Source organism: Penicillium cosmopolitanum (assembly GCF_028827165.1).
Source record: "Penicillium cosmopolitanum strain IBT 29677 chromosome Unknown utg000009l:1.0-9042332.0:1.0-9050551.0, whole genome shotgun sequence".
Classification (NCBI taxonomy): domain Eukaryota; kingdom Fungi; phylum Ascomycota; class Eurotiomycetes; order Eurotiales; family Aspergillaceae; genus Penicillium; species Penicillium cosmopolitanum.
The window spans coordinates 5,225,834-5,244,465 of NW_026622679.1; the positions used below are offsets into that span (position 1 = coordinate 5,225,834).

General features: G+C 49.2%; 5 protein-coding genes across 5 annotated transcripts; 3 read left to right on the forward strand and 2 right to left on the reverse strand.

Moving 5' to 3' along the window:
• Positions 1–235: 235 nt before the first annotated feature.
• Positions 236–1,013, forward strand: N7509_010030 (uncharacterized protein; the record flags this gene model as incomplete). Its single annotated transcript, XM_056634667.1, has 3 exons — positions 236–309; positions 567–780; positions 852–1,013. The coding sequence occupies 3 exons, from the start codon at positions 236–238 to the stop codon at positions 1,011–1,013; spliced, it is 450 nt and encodes a 149-aa protein (XP_056485287.1).
• Positions 1,014–4,638: 3,625 nt separating this feature from the next.
• On the reverse strand, positions 4,639–6,369 carry N7509_010031 (serine/threonine-protein kinase RIO1; the record flags this gene model as incomplete). Its single annotated transcript, XM_056634668.1, has 1 exon — positions 4,639–6,369. The coding sequence occupies one exon, from the start codon at positions 6,367–6,369 to the stop codon at positions 4,639–4,641; it is 1,731 nt and encodes a 576-aa protein (XP_056485288.1).
• Positions 6,370–6,715: 346 nt separating this feature from the next.
• On the forward strand, positions 6,716–10,544 carry N7509_010032 (chromosome segregation protein SMC; the record flags this gene model as incomplete). Its single annotated transcript, XM_056634669.1, has 5 exons — positions 6,716–6,753; positions 6,821–6,980; positions 7,031–8,241; positions 8,295–10,192; positions 10,252–10,544. 5 exons carry the CDS (start codon positions 6,716–6,718, stop codon positions 10,542–10,544), a joined length of 3,600 nt encoding a protein of 1,199 aa, XP_056485289.1.
• Positions 10,545–11,336: 792 nt separating this feature from the next.
• On the forward strand, positions 11,337–12,064 carry N7509_010033 (uncharacterized protein; the record flags this gene model as incomplete). Its single annotated transcript, XM_056634670.1, has 2 exons — positions 11,337–11,474; positions 11,552–12,064. 2 exons carry the CDS (start codon positions 11,337–11,339, stop codon positions 12,062–12,064), a joined length of 651 nt encoding a protein of 216 aa, XP_056485290.1.
• A 460-nt stretch (positions 12,065–12,524) lies between these two features.
• Positions 12,525–18,632, reverse strand: N7509_010034 (uncharacterized protein; the record flags this gene model as incomplete). The annotated part of the gene is made up of 3 exons (XM_056634671.1): positions 12,525–17,866; positions 17,919–18,488; positions 18,536–18,632. 3 exons carry the CDS (start codon positions 18,630–18,632, stop codon positions 12,525–12,527), a joined length of 6,009 nt encoding a protein of 2,002 aa, XP_056485291.1.

Sequence of the window (18,632 nt, forward strand, 5' to 3'; positions counted from 1 at the left end):
CGAACGCCTTTTTCAACCCTCACAAATAGAGTTTGGGGAAAGCAATCAGTCCGGGGGAGCCGAGACAGCTTCTCAGGAATACTTATATATGGCCTTTGATCTTCGAGACCTGGGTTTCGTGTTCTCTTGTCCATTTTCTCTGACATTTTATCGTCCCTGGAAGAATACTAGGAAAATCTCCGATACTCGATCGACGACGTTTATAAACCCATATATAGAAAACTTACCAACCAAGATGACATCACGCGGTGTTGAGGAGCCTCAACATGAAGTATATGCTTTGCCCCGTGGAAAGGAAGAAACGCAGAGGTACGCGTCTTCAATTTCCGTTAACGCAAATATACCTGAAAAAGATAAGCCAACGGGGTGTGTTTCACACAGACTGGATCAACAACATCGGGTTTTTACCCGTCTAGCCGACGGCTTGATACACCCTTCTATTCCAAAACAACAAATAAGGAAGATTGCAGACGTGGCAACAGGAACTGGGTAGGGAAAGGAATTCTATTTCTATTTCCATATTTGGTCCATTAGTCAACAGCTGACAATCATCATATCTCATATAGCATCTGGCTAGTGGATGTAGCCACAGAATTTAGTTACGAAGGCCATTACGTCGGATTCGATTTATCAGATTCACAATTTCCAACTCCTTCGTCCCTGCCACAGGGCTGCTCTCTTGAGTTCAAAGTCCACGACATGACCAAACGCTTTCCACCAGAATACCATGCGCAATTTGACTTGGTCAATATTCGACTGGTGGTACAAGCACTCAAAGCTGTGAATGTGGATAATTTTATATCTAACGTCCTGGAGCTATTAAGTGCGTCAATTCCCCTAGCAGCCACCAGTTTATTTCGCTGAAACTGAAAGGAAAAGAGCCAGGTGGGTATATTCAGTGGGGCGATGTGAATTGGAATGAAGTGAAATCCGTCCCTTCGAACACCGAACTTGATATGCTGGATGAAATTATAACTGGTCATATGAAGTACCATGGCCTTTCATCGACGTAAGCGGCTCTCCTGTTTTGTCGCTTCGAAATTTTGGGATTTAGTCCTATGATCCGGGTCAGACACATATGGATCTCGACTGACATATATTTCCTTTGGCAGCCTCCCAGATCTTGTGGAGACAGCGTTGAGAGGTAAAGGAGCAAGAGATATAATACGATCGGATAGCTATTCTGACAGCCATCAATCAATCTCTGTGGAGGAGGGAACATATGTTCTCAAGGAAGCCGAGATGGGCATGCTGCCAAAGGCATTGGAAACGGTAAGGGAATTTATGCCACAAAACTTCACTTTGCAAGAAAGTGTCATACGGCAGAAGGCTGAAGAGGCACTCTCCAATCGAGGTCAAATTTGGAGATTTTCATACTCAGTAGTTGTCGGTAGGAAGGGCATCTAGTTTATTTTTGGTTTCTAAAGCTTCGCCGCTGTTGTGTATGAACTGCTTTTACCCACTATAAAACCCATTAGACCTAATGTACCTCTACTCACGGCGTGTAGCCAGCATTGGTGCTTATCGGGAGACTTAATTAGTGTCGACAGAGGAAAGATGATAAAGGCATGTATAACAGTGAGGCAGTGAATTGTTGAGACAGTGATGCCTCAGGCTGTTCCTAGGTCGCCTATAACTAACTATTAGCCTCCCTCCATTGTTCTATCAATCTACACCTGACATCACCTCTTTCTTCCATTCTCATCATGACTAACTTCTATTGGCATGTTCATTGTAGTGAAGCAGCTGGTAAAGTAAGATGTATGTCGGTGAATCGTGTATGCCATGGCCTTGCGTGGCAAAGTAAAGAGTGGAGCTTCTCCTACTTGGGGAAATGCATCCTACTTGGGGAAATGCACCTTAGTCAACCTTTTCTTCCTTCAGATTTGGTTTCTCCACTTAGAACCAAATCAATCACGCTATGCCTGTAGAGCTCTTCAATTTGAGTCATTCCCAAATTTCGAAGTGCTACCCCATTATTGATTCGGTGCATCCACCACATGGACCCAAACATAATGACGTCGTTGACTTAACCACACTAGGCTGGCTATTCGAAAAGCTTTTCGAATTTCATCTTGCGTTCTATTACACAAAGGGCCCAAAAATGCAGCATTTGACGGCATAACTTGTGGGGAAAAATTGAACCAAGATCGTCTAGCCCCCACTACTCAACCCTCAGCACCTCCACCAGGAAATTCCCAACCAAGACTGAACTGATGCTTTGTCTTTCAAACACCTCGGAATATTACCGCAATGGACACAAAAGTCTTCATTGATTCATCCTTTACGGTTCCAGGGAAAGGGAAGTATGCTTTTGTGGGCTATCAACCCCCTACCAAATCTCCCGGAACTGAACTTTCGTGGGCTCGTTCTCTCATACGATCAAAAGCGGCACAGCATCATCCCCATAGAAAGAGTAGAGGGGTGACAAAAATGGTGTCTGACTCCAATTGTACTGAAGGTAGAAAAAGAAAAAGCAACAGAGATGATTCAACAATTACAAGAGTTGACAAGCCACCGAAATCAAAAAGCCGACATGCTCAAGATATTCACATCAACCAACTGACGGCTCACAAAACGCAGCCAAGCCCACCACCCTCATTTGAAACTCTCGGAATAACGAGGGAAAGTTGGCCAAAGCTGAACATGTGGCCGATAACTGTCGAAAAATTCGGCTCGAGGGCACCGGATCCCTTCGACTGCCATCCGTTGCAAGACCTGCCATCAGGGTCATTTGCACAGTACTTCGAATACAGTACGTATAAACAGGTCGGCAGGGCGATAGTATGTCTGTGAATGTTAATGACCGCAGGTGTGTCGGTACTGTGGCCCACCTTATTTCCCCATCGCTCCAAGCAAATGAACAATGCGGCGATAAGTGCTTGGTCCCATCTATATATGGTGGACGAGAAGGTGTGCCTGGTGTTTTCTTTCTCCGCCTTGTGTCATATGAGAAGCAATCCACTTCCTATCGAAAAGCAATATCTACGTGGTGGGAGGCAAATCATACATTTTCTTGAAATGAAGTCCGCCAGGATGATTCGAGAGTCATTACAAAAACCAAGTCCGCATATTACGGATGCTCTTATCATGTGCGCCCTTTGCATGGCCAACCACAGTTCTACAGATATTGGCTTTGTCAGCCAAAGAGAGTCACCATTTCAATCTTCATTTCGTCGATTGCAGTGGCTGGAAGTCTATGGAGCAAAGGCCATTAAGAACGATTATCATCTGGGTCTTTTGCAACTGGTCCAACTCAAGGGAGGACTCAAGGAGATAAGAATGCCCGGTCTTGCGGCAATAATCTCACTGTAAGCTTAAACGCAAAATTCATGGGTCAGGGCTCTTATCTCATCTCAAAGTTGTACAGCTCCGATATAATTGCCTGCTCTAGGACATTGTCGTTGCCACGATATCCCTTTCATGCCCAGCAGGGCAACATGGAAATAAGCATGAGTGACAAGTTTTCCTTGCATGATATGCCTATGGACCTCGAAATTGACGCGGGACGAGACTATCCCTTGACAAAGAGACTGCATGAGATATTTCAATTCATGAAGTCTTATTCCACTTCTCTTCAGGAGCTTGAGGATAGAACGCTTGGCTCTTCGGACCAAAGGGCATTACAAGAAATTGTCGATAAGCGCAACTTCATCCAACATTCCTTATTGTGCTTGCCATCGGTAAACGAAGTTCCCGGAGTAGTACCTCTGGATTTGATCCACTCATATGAAATTTATCGGATTGCTGCCCTGATATATTCAACGGGAGTAATATTTCCATTGCCATATGACACTTCTCCTCTGCCTAAGTTGGTTGAATATCTCAAGTGCGCATTTGAGAAGCTTTCGCCCTTGTCCTGGAAATCAAGTCACCGGCATGGGGATCTCATCTGGGCGCTCACGATTGGCGGCATAGCGGCACTCCATAGCCAAACCAGGTCTTGGTTTTCAACCCGATTGCATGAGATGTCCAAGCTGAACAAACTGCAAAGCTGGGATCAGTTGCGGCAAGTGTTGGAACGATTCGTGTGGCTGCATAGTGCCTGTGACATCCCAGGTCAGCAGCTATGGAACGAGTCCATATATGCTCCAGAATGGTTCTTATGATACTGAACATTCTGCCCTTTAGCCCTATTATATTTCGAAATTGTCCTAGGTATTTCAGAAGCCCCGTGGCGTTCTCTTGTACCTACTACCTACTAATATGTGATCCCCTCACTGGAATTACTACTCATCGCCTGATTGACCGGAGCCGTTTGCCTCATCCGCGCGCGGGCTACCATGATGTATCTACTACGGTTCGTGACCGCTCCCTGGTCACACTTGATATAGCATTATAATTGCTTCTTTTTATGGTCCGGTACCAGACCTTGCGGGGGAAATCCGGTATCTAGATAATAAACTTCAACAAGAGTATAAACCTCAACATCATGTTAAAATATTTTCAAAAGTAGCCTTCATGAACTAGCATAAATCCTATCGAGTCTATATCGAGGTATCAAACATAGCCTGAGTCATATCCAAATGCTCCATCCCATATATGCATCTAATCATAAAATCATGCCAAACCAAAACCATGCACGGTGAAAAAGAAAGAGAAGAAAAAAACAACAATTCCCAGCAGAGAAAGAATGGCTCATTTCTTCTTGCGAGAAGAGGTAGAGACCAGTTTCTTCTTCATGTGCTTGGGCATTTTCTTCGTTCGTGCTTCGCGCTTCTCTTCCTTAACCTTTTGCTTATGTTCACGCTTAACATCCTTATCCTCGTGCTTCTTGCCACGGGGCTGCTTAGGTGCGAACGGATCCTTTTCCTCGTCATCACTTTCATCATCAGAGCCGGAGACAGAAACACCGCCGCTAACATCGGACTCTGAGTCGGCAGCCTCGTCTTCGGCGGGGGCAGATTTGCTCTTGCTCTTGCCGGCAGCGAGCAGGTCTCCGTAAACAAGATCTCCACCCATACCATCGCGCACCTTCTCTGCATCACGCTCAACATCGTAAACCTGCTCCAGGTTCTGCGGGATATACTGCTGACGGAAGACGGCGGTGTCGACATCCTCTGATTCGTGCTGCTCGTCATCACCTTCTTCACGTGCAGAGAGCAATTTCTCAATCGTCTCGGTCATCTCGTTATTCTCGGAAGTGAAGTCGCTAGGACCTTCGGGGGAAACGATAAATTGGAAAAGAGCACGCTCGGGAAGAGTGTCTACGCCCTTGCGCTTGAAGAAATCGCTCACGTTCTTGATATCCATGCGGAGGAATTCCAGACTGCGCGGGTGATCGTGCTCAACACTCTGACTGACATCAATGATGTACAGGCGCTTCTTGTGGTAGAGCATATTGTACTCGCTCAGATCGGCGTGAACAAGACGGCAGGTCTGGTACATGACGCGCATGTAGCCGAGCAATTCGATATATAGGGAGCGATAGCGTTCCTCAGCCTCCTCGCGACTGAACTCTACATCCTTGAGACGGGGCGCGGGGACACCTTTAGAGCTACCAATGAAACCCATGGCGAGGACGTGGAGGCGGAGGTAAAGAGGCTCCGGGCAGGGGATGCCGGTGGCGTAGATTCGGCGCAAATTACGCATTTCCTTCTCGGCCCACAGTTTGACCATGGCGCGGTTGTTGCTCTTACTGTATCCTTGGCGAAAACGAAATTCACCAGTCACGTACTTATCGCGGTCCTTGAAGACCAGAATGCTGGTCTTGTAGACCTTGACGGCGCGGTGGATTGGGGCGGCGTCCTCGTCTTCTGAGACGGACATGGCGTGATAGACATTGGCTTCCTTTCCGGTTGACAGACAGCCGTGAATCTCGGAGACAATCCCTCGGTTGATCATCTGCAGCAACAGCATGCGGGTGCGGGGGTCCAGGACTTGTTCCGATGTAGCGCGGTCCGCGCGATCTCCTCCACGGTCACCCTTGCCTTGAAGGCCGGATTGTTGAGTATCGAGCTTGATCTTGGCGGCATGGCGAGTCAGCGACTTGACTTGATCATCGACGGAGGCATGTGTGTTGATGGAGGGCTTTTGGGTGTTGGTCTTTGGGTATGTCCATTTAGGAATGTTGGAATCGGCAGCGAGGTCGTTGATCTTGCGTTGACGGTTATAGGCTTTGGTCAGGTCGGATGGGTCTGCAGAATTGAAGTCCTCGGTGTCCAACTCCTCCTCGAAGATATCGTCATAATATTCCTCATCTTCGTCCTCTCCCTCCTGCCCCTCCTCGGGCACTTGGGTGGATTCCTGCCCCGCGGCAGCAGTTGTGCCATCGGGATTGACATAACCCTGGTTAGGAAAGTAGGTGTGGGACGGTGCCAGGCCATCGGCCAGACCAGGTGCCTGGATAGGCGTCTCGGACTCACTCATCTTTGCGCGAAAGAACGAATGTGAGGGGCAAAGAGCGAAAAGTCGACAGTGACGGGGAACCTTGGTGGAGGCCCGACTTTGATAGTTTCAACTTTTTTTTTTCTTGTGCCCGTCACCGCCCGGCAGAACCACCCCGCCCAGACAGGCAACACGCGCGCCTCTGCGCGTCCCTCTCCTCAGTCCATCGCGAATTCCACTTCCGAAAGCTCAAGCTGGCCTTTCTCTCACGGTGCGCGGACCCTGACGAAAAGGACGGTCCTCTATATTACTTCTCTCTTTCAAAACCTTGGCCTAGGCCGGGTAATGTGTGAGTGCCAGTGATCATCGCGTCGCGCGTCTTCCCAAGATGTATGTGAAGCAGATCATCATCCAGGGCTTTAAAAGGTATGCGCCGAAAGATTTGTCAATACAAAGCTTCCCAACAGGCCAACTGACTCCATTGTCATCGCAGCTACAAGGATCAAACCGTTATCGAGCCCTTCTCTCCTAAGCACAATGTCATCGTCGGCCGCAATGGTTCCGGCAAGAGTAACTTCTTCGCCGCCATTCGATTCGTTCTCAGTGATGCCTACACCCATCTTGGCCGGGAGGAGCGCCAAGCTCTTCTTCATGTACATCCTGACCCAGAAACCCCCATTATGTCTTTGCTAATCTTGCGCAGGAAGGATCTGGCTCAGCCGTGATGTCGGCCTATGTCGAGATCATCTTTGACAACTCCGATGATCGATTTCCCACCGGCAAGCCCGAAGTCGTCCTCCGCCGCACGATCGGTATCAAGAAGGATGAATACACCCTCGACCGGAAAAATGCGACAAAGAACGACGTCATGAACCTCCTAGAGTCCGCCGGTTTCTCTCGATCTAACCCATACTATATCGTTCCCCAGGGTCGTGTCACGGCGTTGACAAACATGAAAGACTCAGAGCGTCTGGTGCTTCTGAAAGAGGTCGCGGGTACCCAGGTTTACGAGGCACGCCGCTCCGAATCTCTCAAGATCATGCACGACACCAACAGCAAGCGGACCAAGATCGACGAACTCTTAGACTTTATCAATGAGCGTTTGGCCGAGCTGGAAGAGGAGAAGGATGAACTTCGCAATTACCAAGACAAAGACAAAGAACGCCGGTGCTTGGAATACACGATCTATTCTCGCGAGCAACACGAAATTTCCAACGTGCTAGACAGTCTAGAGGAACAAAGGCAGAATGGCGTTGAGGATGCTGACAATAACCGTGATCAATTCATTGATGGTGAGAAAGCAATGGCTCAGATTGATGCTGAAATCGCCGAATGTCGCCAGCAGATTGAGTTCCTGAAGGTGGACAAGGCTCAACTGGAAGATGAGCGTCGCGAAGCCTCCAAGTCTCTAGCGCAGATTGAACTTCAGGCCAAGTCTCTCTCTGACAACCAAGCCGCAGCCCAGGCTTTGAAGTCTCGTCATGACTCCGATCTCAACTCTGTCCAAACTGCTATTAGCCAGCGGGAGGCTGAACTGCAGGAGATCCTTCCGCGGTTTAACGCTTCAAAGGACCAGGAGGACGGTGTGAAGGCTCAGCTGACCGAAGCCGACACATCCCGCCAACGGCTGTATGCTAAGCAAGGTCGCAACTCCCGATTCAAAAACAAGTCTGAGCGGGACAAGTGGTTGAATATGGAAATTCGAGAGAGCAAGCGTTCTGTTTCGACGGTGGAAGGCGTTGTTTCTCAAACACAAGACGACATCAACGAATTAGAGGGTGAGATTGCCCAGCTAGAGCCTAAGACCGAGGAACTGCGCAAGCAGATTGATGGACGTGGGGATACACTGCATTCCTTTGACCAGCAAGTCCAAAATGCAAAGGACGAGAGGGATCGCTTAATGGATCAGCGAAAGTGAGTAATTGTCACCATTACCCAGATATGCTGCGTACTAATGGTATATACAGGGAACTCTGGCGCGAGGAGGCAAAGCTGGACTCCGTCCTTTCTAGTGCCTCATCTGAAATGGAACGCGCTGAGCGCACTCTTTCCCACATGATGGACCACAACACTAGCCGTGGACTGGCCGCGGTGCGAAGAATCAAACGTCAACATAACCTTGAGGGTGTCTACGGTACCCTCTCTGAACTTTTCGATGTGAACGATAGATATCGTACTGCCGTGGAGGTTACTGCTGGCCAGAGCTTGTTCCACTACGTTGTTGATACTGATGAAACTGCGACAAAGGTTTTGGAAATTTTGCAAAAGGAGAAGGCAGGTCGAGTTACTTTTATGCCCCTTAACCGCCTGCGCTCCAAGCCCATGAATATGCCCCGCGCCAGTGATGTGATTCCCATGATTGAGAAGATGCAATTCGACCCTGCCTATGAACGTGCGTTCCAACATGTCTTTGGAAAGACCATCATCTGTCCCAACCTACAGGTCGCCTCTCAGTACGCTCGCAGCCACGGTGTTAATGCTATTACCCCTGAGGGTGACCGATCCGACAAGCGCGGTGCCCTGACCGGTGGTTTCCATGATTCACGCCACTCACGACTTGATGCCGTCAAGAGTGTTGGTAAGTGGAGAGATGAATACGAGACTAAGCGAAATCGTGGAACGGAAATCCGCAAGGAGCTGGAGAAGTTGGATCAGTTGATCACCAAGGCTGTTGGTGAATTGCAGAAACTAGAGCAGCAGAAGCACCAGGCGCAGAATAGCAGCGGCCCGCTACGACAAGAATTACGAAGCAAGCGTGAGCTCCTACAAAACAAGACCGATAGCCTTGACGCGAAACGCCGGGCTCTCCGCAATGTTGAATCAAACCTCGCGGCTTTGAAGGACCAGACTAGCGCTTTCGAGGCCGAGTTGGATTCGCCTTTCCAGAAGGCCCTCACGAACGAGGAAGAGACTCTTCTGGAAACCCTGAGTGGAACCGTGCAAGATCTTCGCCGACAATATCAAGAACTCTCCTCTGCTCGCAGTGAACTCGAAGCGCGGAAATCTGTGCTGGAGGTTGAATTGCGGGAGAACCTGATCCCTCGCTTGGATCAGCTTATGAACCGCGACATAGATATGGCCGAGGAGGATGTCCAAGGCAACTTGAAAGAAACGCAGCGGGAGCAGAAGCGTCTTAGCCAGGCGTTGGAAAAACTCAACAAACGCCTTCAGCAGGTCGATACTTCGATCGAGGAGCAGAACAGTCGTGTCAACGACCTCGAGCAGCACAATGCTGAGACTCGCCGCAGCCTTGAGGATCTCGCTCGTTCTATCGAGAAGCACCAGCGTCGGATGGAGAAGAGTATGCAGAAGAAGGCTGCCTTGACCAAGCAAGCTGCGGAGTGTGCTGCCAACATTCGCGATCTGGGAGTCCTACCCGACGAGGCGTTCACCAAGTACAAGAACACGGATTCCAACGCCGTCGTGAAGAAACTGCACAAAACGAACGAAGCCCTGAAGAAATATTCCCATGTCAACAAGAAGGCATTCGAGCAATACAACAACTTCACCAAGCAGCGCGAGACCCTTACGACCCGTCGAGCCGAACTGGACGCCTCGCAGAAATCCATCGATGATCTGATTTCGGTTCTGGATCAACGAAAGGACGAAGCAATTGAGCGTACTTTCAAGCAAGTGTCTCGCGAATTCGCGAATGTTTTCGAGAAGCTAGTCCCTGCCGGCCGCGGCCGTCTCATCATCCAGCGCAAGACTGACCGATCCACTCGAGCCGAAGACGATGTCGATTCAGAGGACGAGGAGGCTCAGCAGAGTGTCGAGAATTACGTCGGTGTCGGCATTAGCGTCAGCTTCAATAGCAAGCACGACGACCAACAGCGAATCCAGCAGTTGAGTGGTGGACAAAAGAGTAAGCCAATCTCCCTCGCCATTCCTCCAATCCCTCATTTTCTAACAAGTTCCTTCCAGGTCTCTGCGCCCTCGCCCTTGTCTTCGCAATCCAAGCCTGCGACCCGGCACCTTTCTACCTATTCGACGAAATCGACGCCAATCTCGATGCTCAATACCGTACAGCCGTTGCTCAGATGCTGCAGTCTATTTCCGACTCGACTAACGGCCAGTTTATCTGCACAACCTTCCGACCGGAGATGCTGCATGTCGCGGAGAAGTGTTACGGCGTGAGCTTCCGACAGAAGGCCAGTACCATCGATGTGGTTTCTCGGGACGAAGCGCTCAAGTTTGTTGAGGAGCAGAAGACTTAATGGACAAACTTCTTGTGTACATTTTCTATTCTTTATTTTTTTCAACTTTCATGTGTGGAATGGCGCATTGTGATACCGGATTCTTTATCTTACTGGCTTAGTTGATGCTTTTTTTCGAAATCATATTTCTACTTGGTTCTCTTTTTTCCTTTGTAGACCTTGAGGCCACCCGTCTTGGGAACACTGGCAAACTTGAATCCTGGAGGCTGATTCAAACTACCAGTTTTGGATGAATGCTCTGGCACAAGCAGCCGCGGTAGTTGCTGCGTATTTCTGCCACGGTTTACTCTTGTGGCTATCAGCATAATCGCAGACACCTTTAATGACAACACAAGGTAGGGGTTCCCAAGCACCTGCTCCCTCCATCTCAAATGCGATGAGCGTTCTCATTCTTTGCAATCTGGTCACGATGTGTAGCGGACTTGAGAACGCTCTCTCCAGATGCCATGAGACCAACGTGAACAAGCGGTTGATGCCTTTGATTCTGTCTACGGCGTCGTCATTTCCCTCGCAGTTTGCACACACTCGACAAAGCTGGCAATTATGATGTTTGTGCCGATACCATAATGGGAACAACTTACTTTCCCCGTCCCGGGATAGGATGTCACATCTTCTTGCAAGTCGTCGAGGAAGGCTCGACAGGGGCCAAAACTTGGTTATCTATCAGAATTTTGGAATATGGTTTTCCATGAAAGCAAAGATGTGGCTGTTATTGTTATGCTGACGCAGACTCTCGAGGCAGGTCGGGAGAGATGTGCACAGTACTTCCCTTTGGACTTAGAGTAGGCTTCGATGATCCTGACCGAGAATTCTATTAAATCTTTTGCCACGCCAGAAGAGGAGGCAGAAAAGGTTCAGGTTGAAGAAGGCACCCCCGTCGAACCCGCGATTGTTGAACAGCCCCATTCCGAGGGGACTGCCTCCGATGAAGTATACGATGCCTCTGAAACGATAACTAAAACTTATGCGACGAAGGAGAAGATTGAGACAGCAGAGCCACTGACCAGAAGGTTAAAGAGCCTTTGATTACGGAGTCTGCTGGTCAGGAAGAGGAATCAGATGCGTTCGTGACCGATCAAAGCGGCCATAAGAAAACCCTTCAAAACATTGGCAAGGTCACCTTGCTAGAGTCATGGTTTGATGCCAAGTCAGGGTCAGAGATCCGTAAGCTGGAGTTGACAATCGGCTCAGAGTCGAAGATCGTGTGGCATTTTCTTTTCCCACGCTGGGCGGATTATTCCACGCCCAAAGGCGGCGATCGCGACGCACTTCTTGAACTCATCAAGTTATCAGCTTCCAAATCAGGGCCTGATAATCCAAGTATGATCCACTGCGGTGCGGGCGTCGGCCGCACGCGGGTTTTCATTGCCCTAGATTATCTCCTCCAAGAGCTTGAATCGGGCCAGTTGCTGCAGCTAGCCGATCCTGAAACCGACCCTGTCTTTGAAACGGTCAACCTAATGCGCGAGCAACGCATGTTTATGGTTTACAACGAGATGCAGTTTAAATTTATCTACTAGGTTCTCAAGGGAGCAAACGGATATCAAATTGGGCAAAGTCCCAGCACGACGAAATGAGTCAACCCGACAGCCAGATGAAGGAGCTACGGTCTGCCATGCCCTGGATCATGAACTCGGACTCGGAGTAGCTGAGCTACAACTTGAATAGAAACCACTTACAAGCTTTCAATGCAACATTTGAAACATTTGTGCAACTTCCCTATACTACATATAGTTGATCTTTTAACCCTTGGAAAGATTAAAGACGAGATATTCTAACCTCCCATTGTAATCAAACTCGCGCCTAGGTGTTGGAAAGATACATAACTAAGCTCATTATTGCCATGACAAGAGGAAGGGGCTTGAAGGCAAAATAGAAAAGTAGTAGTACAAGAAATAATATGAGCGCTGAGAAAGGTCCAAAAAATTACAATTCCACATGGTAGAATCCACATGAATTTCCCAAACGCCACAAATGCAATTACGCTCCAAGGATCGTTTTATATGCATCCTCCACCTCCTTCGCAATCTCCAACAACGTAACGATAATAATCTGGTGCGTGATATTGGGGAGCTTGTCACGCTGCAACCCAATCCACTCCAGTGGTGGTGTTGCTTCGCCCATGTCGCGCAGCTGGGGCGTCTCGATGACGGGCGGCTCAAGAGCCGTGTAAGTGTACTTGGATTGTGGCACATTGACCACGGCGGTAATCTTCTCCTGCTGCTCAGGTCCAGATCCACTCCCTTCGGCGCTGCTACTGCCGGGCCCACCGGTAATGCGCACGGCAGATGGCGGGAGCGGTTTACCAAGTCGGGAAGCAAAGGCCCGAGAGTGTGTTTCCCACATATCGCGGATGAAACTGATGCGTGAGTAGTTCCAGCCCACATCCACTTTACCCTCGAAGGTACTGCGGAATATGTAGTCAATTTGCCTGGTTCCGGGGACTTGCCATGTTTCCATTCCAGCGACCAGTCGAGGAACTTTGAGGATGGTCCCTCCGCGGGAGTTGGCAGCACGTTCGGCCATCTCGTCCACCGACAACTCCTCAAGCTGGGCGGCGCTAGGTCGACTGATACCAGAGAGTGCCACGCGAAGTTGGCCTAAAGTTAGGCCTAAAGCGCTATGAATCTTGTCTGATTCAAGCGATACAGCAAATCGGGCTTGGGCATCGAATGCCTCCACTTTGAAAATCTGGTTGTCGAAGAAGGTACTCGGGAATGCGCCGAGATTGACATGGCGGATATTGACGACAACCCCGGTATGCAGCGAAATTGGCGCCTGTTCAGACTCTTCATCGCTCTTCTTGGCAAGTTCCTTCGTTTGAACCTCTGTTCGGTCTGCGTGCATGGTGGATTTGCGCCGAAGGTATCGTTCCACTTCACGGAGTGATGCCTCATACGCAGATTTTTTGTCTTGCACCAGTCGCTGCCAGGCCTGATATAGAGCCAGTGTTTGTGAGGCAGTCAAAGATGTGCAGAAAACCTGCACCTCGTCTCCTTCCAAGATACTGAAGAGTCGCTGATTGTCTTTACCAGAGGATTCGCGTACATTGTACATCAAGAAGTCGAACATTGCAATGTGTGCGACAAGGAAAGGCTGGTAATCGAAGGACACCTTGGCCTGGAGGTGATGGAAGGCAATGGATGCCTGAATGAGAGGGGTATGCATAGCCTCGTCATTCTCATCTGGCCATTGAATAGAGGTGCGGACTTTGAAAGTTCGAAGCTCAACAACTCCACTCAGACGGCCCTTGCTTTCGATACTCACACTATCAAAGTTGATGCACATGCTCTGTTCGCTGTCGGAAGTCTTGTTCGATGACACCCATACGTTGTCAATAGCGAATTGCGCTTTTCCAAGAGTTGAGCCTAGATCAAGTTGAATCTCAAGCTTCTCAATAGCAATAGTGGTATTCCAAGGGAATGCAGACGCCGCGGCAACTTGTTGATATCGTTGAACAATGTATGGCTGATGAGACTCAGGCGTAGGTGCAGGCGCAGGCGGCTCGGGAGTCGCAGCAGGGCTAGACTCATCATCGGAAGGCAGCCAAATTTCTTGGAACAGTAGCGAGTCTTGCACTTGCTTCGCATTCAGTGAAACTTTCATGGGGCTGACTTTCAAAATAGCCGACATCCCGCTCATGCGACCAAGATGCTTGCTGTTCATGAGTGACAGCACCATAGACTTGACTTCAAAGCTTGCCGTAGACTCATTAGAGTACACATGTTTGACTGAAGCTTCTAGGTTGTTGAATGCCAAAGACAAGGCCAGAAAGCGTGCTTGCTCTGCTGATTGAACGGTGTTGACTGTCACGTATACGCTCTCGAATCGTGCTGTGGCGGCCACTCTGGCAATTGGCTGGCAGCTCAGACTGAACTCTTGTTTGTTGAACAATAATCCCAAATTCACCTTGCATCGACCCAAAATTGATGTTGGATCTTGTGCTCCAAACCGAGTCTCTTGCATCAGCTTCTGGGGTTGCAGCTTAGAAGCCGCAGATGGGCGGCGGTTTCGATGTGGTTGGCTCTGCTGTTGATTGTGTTGGCTTTGCTGGCCTTGCTGACTTTGCTGTTTACTCATGATCTCTTTCACGGTAGCAGTCATCTGCTTAACCAAGGGCACCAATGTCGGATAGAGCACATTCGTGGACGGATCAACCTTTAGTTCAGCGTTGAGGGCCGGATCATCAGACCCATTGTCTTCGAAGTGAACCTTCAATGCCACACCTGGGGCGCGAAGGGTTGCTGTCGTCGCCGAATCGCCTTGGACATATTGTCCGTATTTACCTTCTGAGATCCGGCTGCCCTTGAACGTGGAGGCCAGCAAGCTCTGAGAGTCATGCCCTTGTTTGCCTTGCAGTGTGACAGTGGCTCCTGCAAAATCGACATCCACAAAGACAGACCGCAAGCGTCGGTTACCGAAAAGATTGCGATCTTTATTGCTATTGGTGCCATTATCATCATCTGGAGATGACTTGGTCGCCCAAGCAGCTTTGCCTTCCCGGAGAGCATCAGATGCAGAGGCCATGGAATTTCGTATCATGTTCGCTGGAATGATGAATTCGGACGTCGCTCGAATATCCAGCGACTTGCCAGCTGCCTGGAATGCAAGCCATGTATCCTTGCCGCTGGAATAGTAAGCAACATTGAAAACAAGCTCTGGCATGAGTGCGGAATTGAGGGAGCGTTGTTTCCTGTCTGCCCGGGATGGAACCATTTGTAGTTGCATATCCCCAATGCGAAGTTTAGCCGCGTTCTTCTTCTTGTTAGACAGCTCAACCTGCTGGATCGAAAAGACCAGATCCTCAGGCTGTCTGCCTGAACCACCGGACAATGCTGCGGGCATATTCCAGGCAACTTGGATATCCAGGAACTGCAAGGAGTACAAAGCATTCAAAAATGCCTGCGGATTATCATCATCGTTCAAATGAATCTCAGGAGTCTCAGATGGAATTTCCGGTGCGTCGTGGTTGCGATGTCGTAACCTCCTAAGCCGCTTGACTTCATGCGACAGATCCAGCGTCTTGATCCGTTCTTGCGTGTAAATTGCAATATCGACTACCAAAGCAGCGGTTTCAGTAAACAATTCTATGTCAAACTTATCACTTGTGAAGTGATATGCTCGCATGACTTCCCCATTCTCACGAACGGTTGAAGTCCCAAGTAGTTTGAGTGCTGCTGAAAGCCCACCATAGAACGTGCTTTTTGATCGCTCACGTCTGCGTAGCTCGAAATTGATTTGAGAGGCATCAACGCTGAATTCCGGGTACTCCATCGTATAGCCGCGGTCGAGGCCATTCTGGAGGCGCATCTGCATCATACCCAGACTGAGAAGCATTTCTGCTGAGTAGTTCCGTCCTTTCAGACCCGGGGCAATGGCGTGGATCTCTATTCCTGCCATAGTGAGACGGGACTTGTATAGCACAACAGTATCGTCTGTGGTTGACTTGGGCTTCGGCGACTCTTTCTGCAAAGAAAGCACATCTGTTAGATGAGATTTTACAACGCCAACATTCTGCTTGAGGTCCGAAAGAAGGTGCGAGATATCGGGACCAGTCAGTACGGCGAGAAGACTTCGCACTGCACTGGCTTCGAGTTGAATGAGCTCTATGGTCATGTCGACCTCAACCTCCTTCCGGTCGGGCAAGAGATTTGCCAGAATTCGGCCATTGGTTGGGGGTATCTCAAGGACCGACAAAGCGTGAGATCGGGCACCATCGCCAGACATGAATTTGTGGAAATTCTTCTTGACGTCGAAATCGACTTCGATCTTAGAGTTCTCGGTTGGCATCACGGACATTCGTGCCACGTCGCCGATCATCAGATAATTCAAAGACGGCAAAAGGCTGAAGCTTAGCCTATAATCGTCTAGGAACATTGCGACATTGACATTGTTACTAGTTGACTTCTTGGATGCGACAGAACTCACATCAAGATCTTGCTTGGGGATCTTGACATTCTCCATGAGTTGTCGGATGTACCTGACTTCATCTGCTATTAGGAGATCAGCCGTATGTGCCAGGCTGACTGGATCCTGCATCATATTGAAGCGAAGTTTCTTGCATGAGCTGGTGATCTTCCAGTCACGCTTGCACTTAGCGGCATCTTCTTCAGAAAGAAGCGAGAAGAAGAGATAAGGATCTGCGATCTTGGACAGCAGGAGGGTCGTCGATTGACTCAGAAACTCCGAAGAGCAGGACGCGGCACTAAACAAAAGAGCAAGCTTTTCGGTAGTTGCATCTTTAAGCCCCGAGGAACTGTGAACGACTGAACCACGTAGAGATCGCGACACCAAAGCAAGCTTGACGTTGATACCATCAAGGGTGATGGATCCAAAGTCGGTGCCAAAAACAAATTGCAGTTCAGTGGGCTTCGTTTCTTTGACCGCAGTTGGTGTTTCCTCGGGCTTGGATTCCAGTGTGATATTCGACATCACTTTCATCACACCTTCAACTAGATCCACAATCTCCCATCGAAGACGTAAAGCTGAAGAGGAGTTATACACCTGACAACTGACAACCTTCTTATGCTTCTTTGGACTCTCTCCCTGTATTGCCATATCTGGTATTACTGACGTGATGGTCGACAAGTTCTCAATGATGAGATCGCTTTCTCTTGGGCCGGGATCCAAAGAGAACTTGAAGGTTTTGATTGTGCAAGACAATGACAGGGAGGGCTCCTTCGTCGCAGGCCGAGACTCTTGCGTCGACCATATCTTGCGCATTACATAGCTCTTTTCAACGTGGGCTAGGTCCCAGGCTCGCCACTGATCGAATCCAGTCAAAACCGTCGACTTGGCGTTGGAAGGTAACTGCAAATTGTCACCCTGGCAGTTCCTCTCCAATTCCCGTTTAAGGTGCGCTGGAAGATTCTTGTAGACATTTCGAATACGAGAGATGATCTTCCAAGAGTCATGCTGTCGTAGATGGGCCGAGGCAACTCTCAGTACATAAGATATGCGTGTCAAGAATGTGGGATCTGGAATACCAGTAGCGGACTGCGTGACGAAGTAGAGCAGAAGTCGAAGACGTCGTTTGCTGGATAATGACACTTGTTGGAAAGACGAGGCCACCGAGTCAAACATTGTCGTCGCTCGGCGAACAAGCAAAGCCAGACCTTCGACAGACTTGGCGGACGTGACCGTATTGAAGTACCGCATTTGAAGGTTGGACCGGATATTGGGTGTGGTAACCAACCAAAAGTTCATGTCACCTAGCTCGCAGTCGAAGACGGCTTTCTCCTGGAATGCGTCTGCTCGGCCACCCTCCACCGCGATGGATGCGTGATCTGCTGCAGCGTGGACTGTGACACCCTGCTTGAGACCTTCAAGAAGGTCACCCCTTTTGACGCTGCACCCTTCTTTGGAACTCCGTACGAAGTCGATAGAGCTGGATGGCGTAAACGTCGCGAAACTTGATTTGTGGGTTTTCACAGGACCCAGAGACGTCGACCACTCTCAGTTGAATGCTTGGGATGCGCAGGGCTAGAGCGGTGGTTTTCTTTGGTTGGCTCATGGCCTTGTCATATCCCACAATATCGGAAACGACATCCTTTTGAAGAGCATCCATGATCTGGATGGGATGCTTGGGTTCAAGTCCGTCAAGTAATGACGCTAAGCTGTGAAGAAATCTTGGAGTGCAAAATCCCCTGATTCCCAAAGGAAGGTCGATGGCAAAGTTGGTGTAGGTTGTTTGGTCATCTTCAAATGTCAGGAACATGGATTTGTTGTTGTTTTCAGTATTGTTTTCCTCGAAGTTTTGCCTTTCTGCAGGAGACGGTAATTCAGATGTGTCGAGGGAAAGTTTGTGGTAGGAAAAATGTGGTAGGATCCAGGGATTTGCGTCTCGGATAGCTGCAGCGGAATACGGGATCGACTTGGGAGTGTAATACACGCTATCAGTGTCCTTCACCCGGCTAGACCAGCTAGCATCACGGAAAGGAGGATCTGGTCGTTGAGTTTGTTCAGAGCTTGAAAGCGTTCGCGAATCATACTTCCTAGGAAACCTGACACTTCTAAGACTCGATGTTTCGGAAGGAACCAGGAAGCTTCTCCCACTGCTATTGGATGAATAAGTCCTCGAAGACCCAT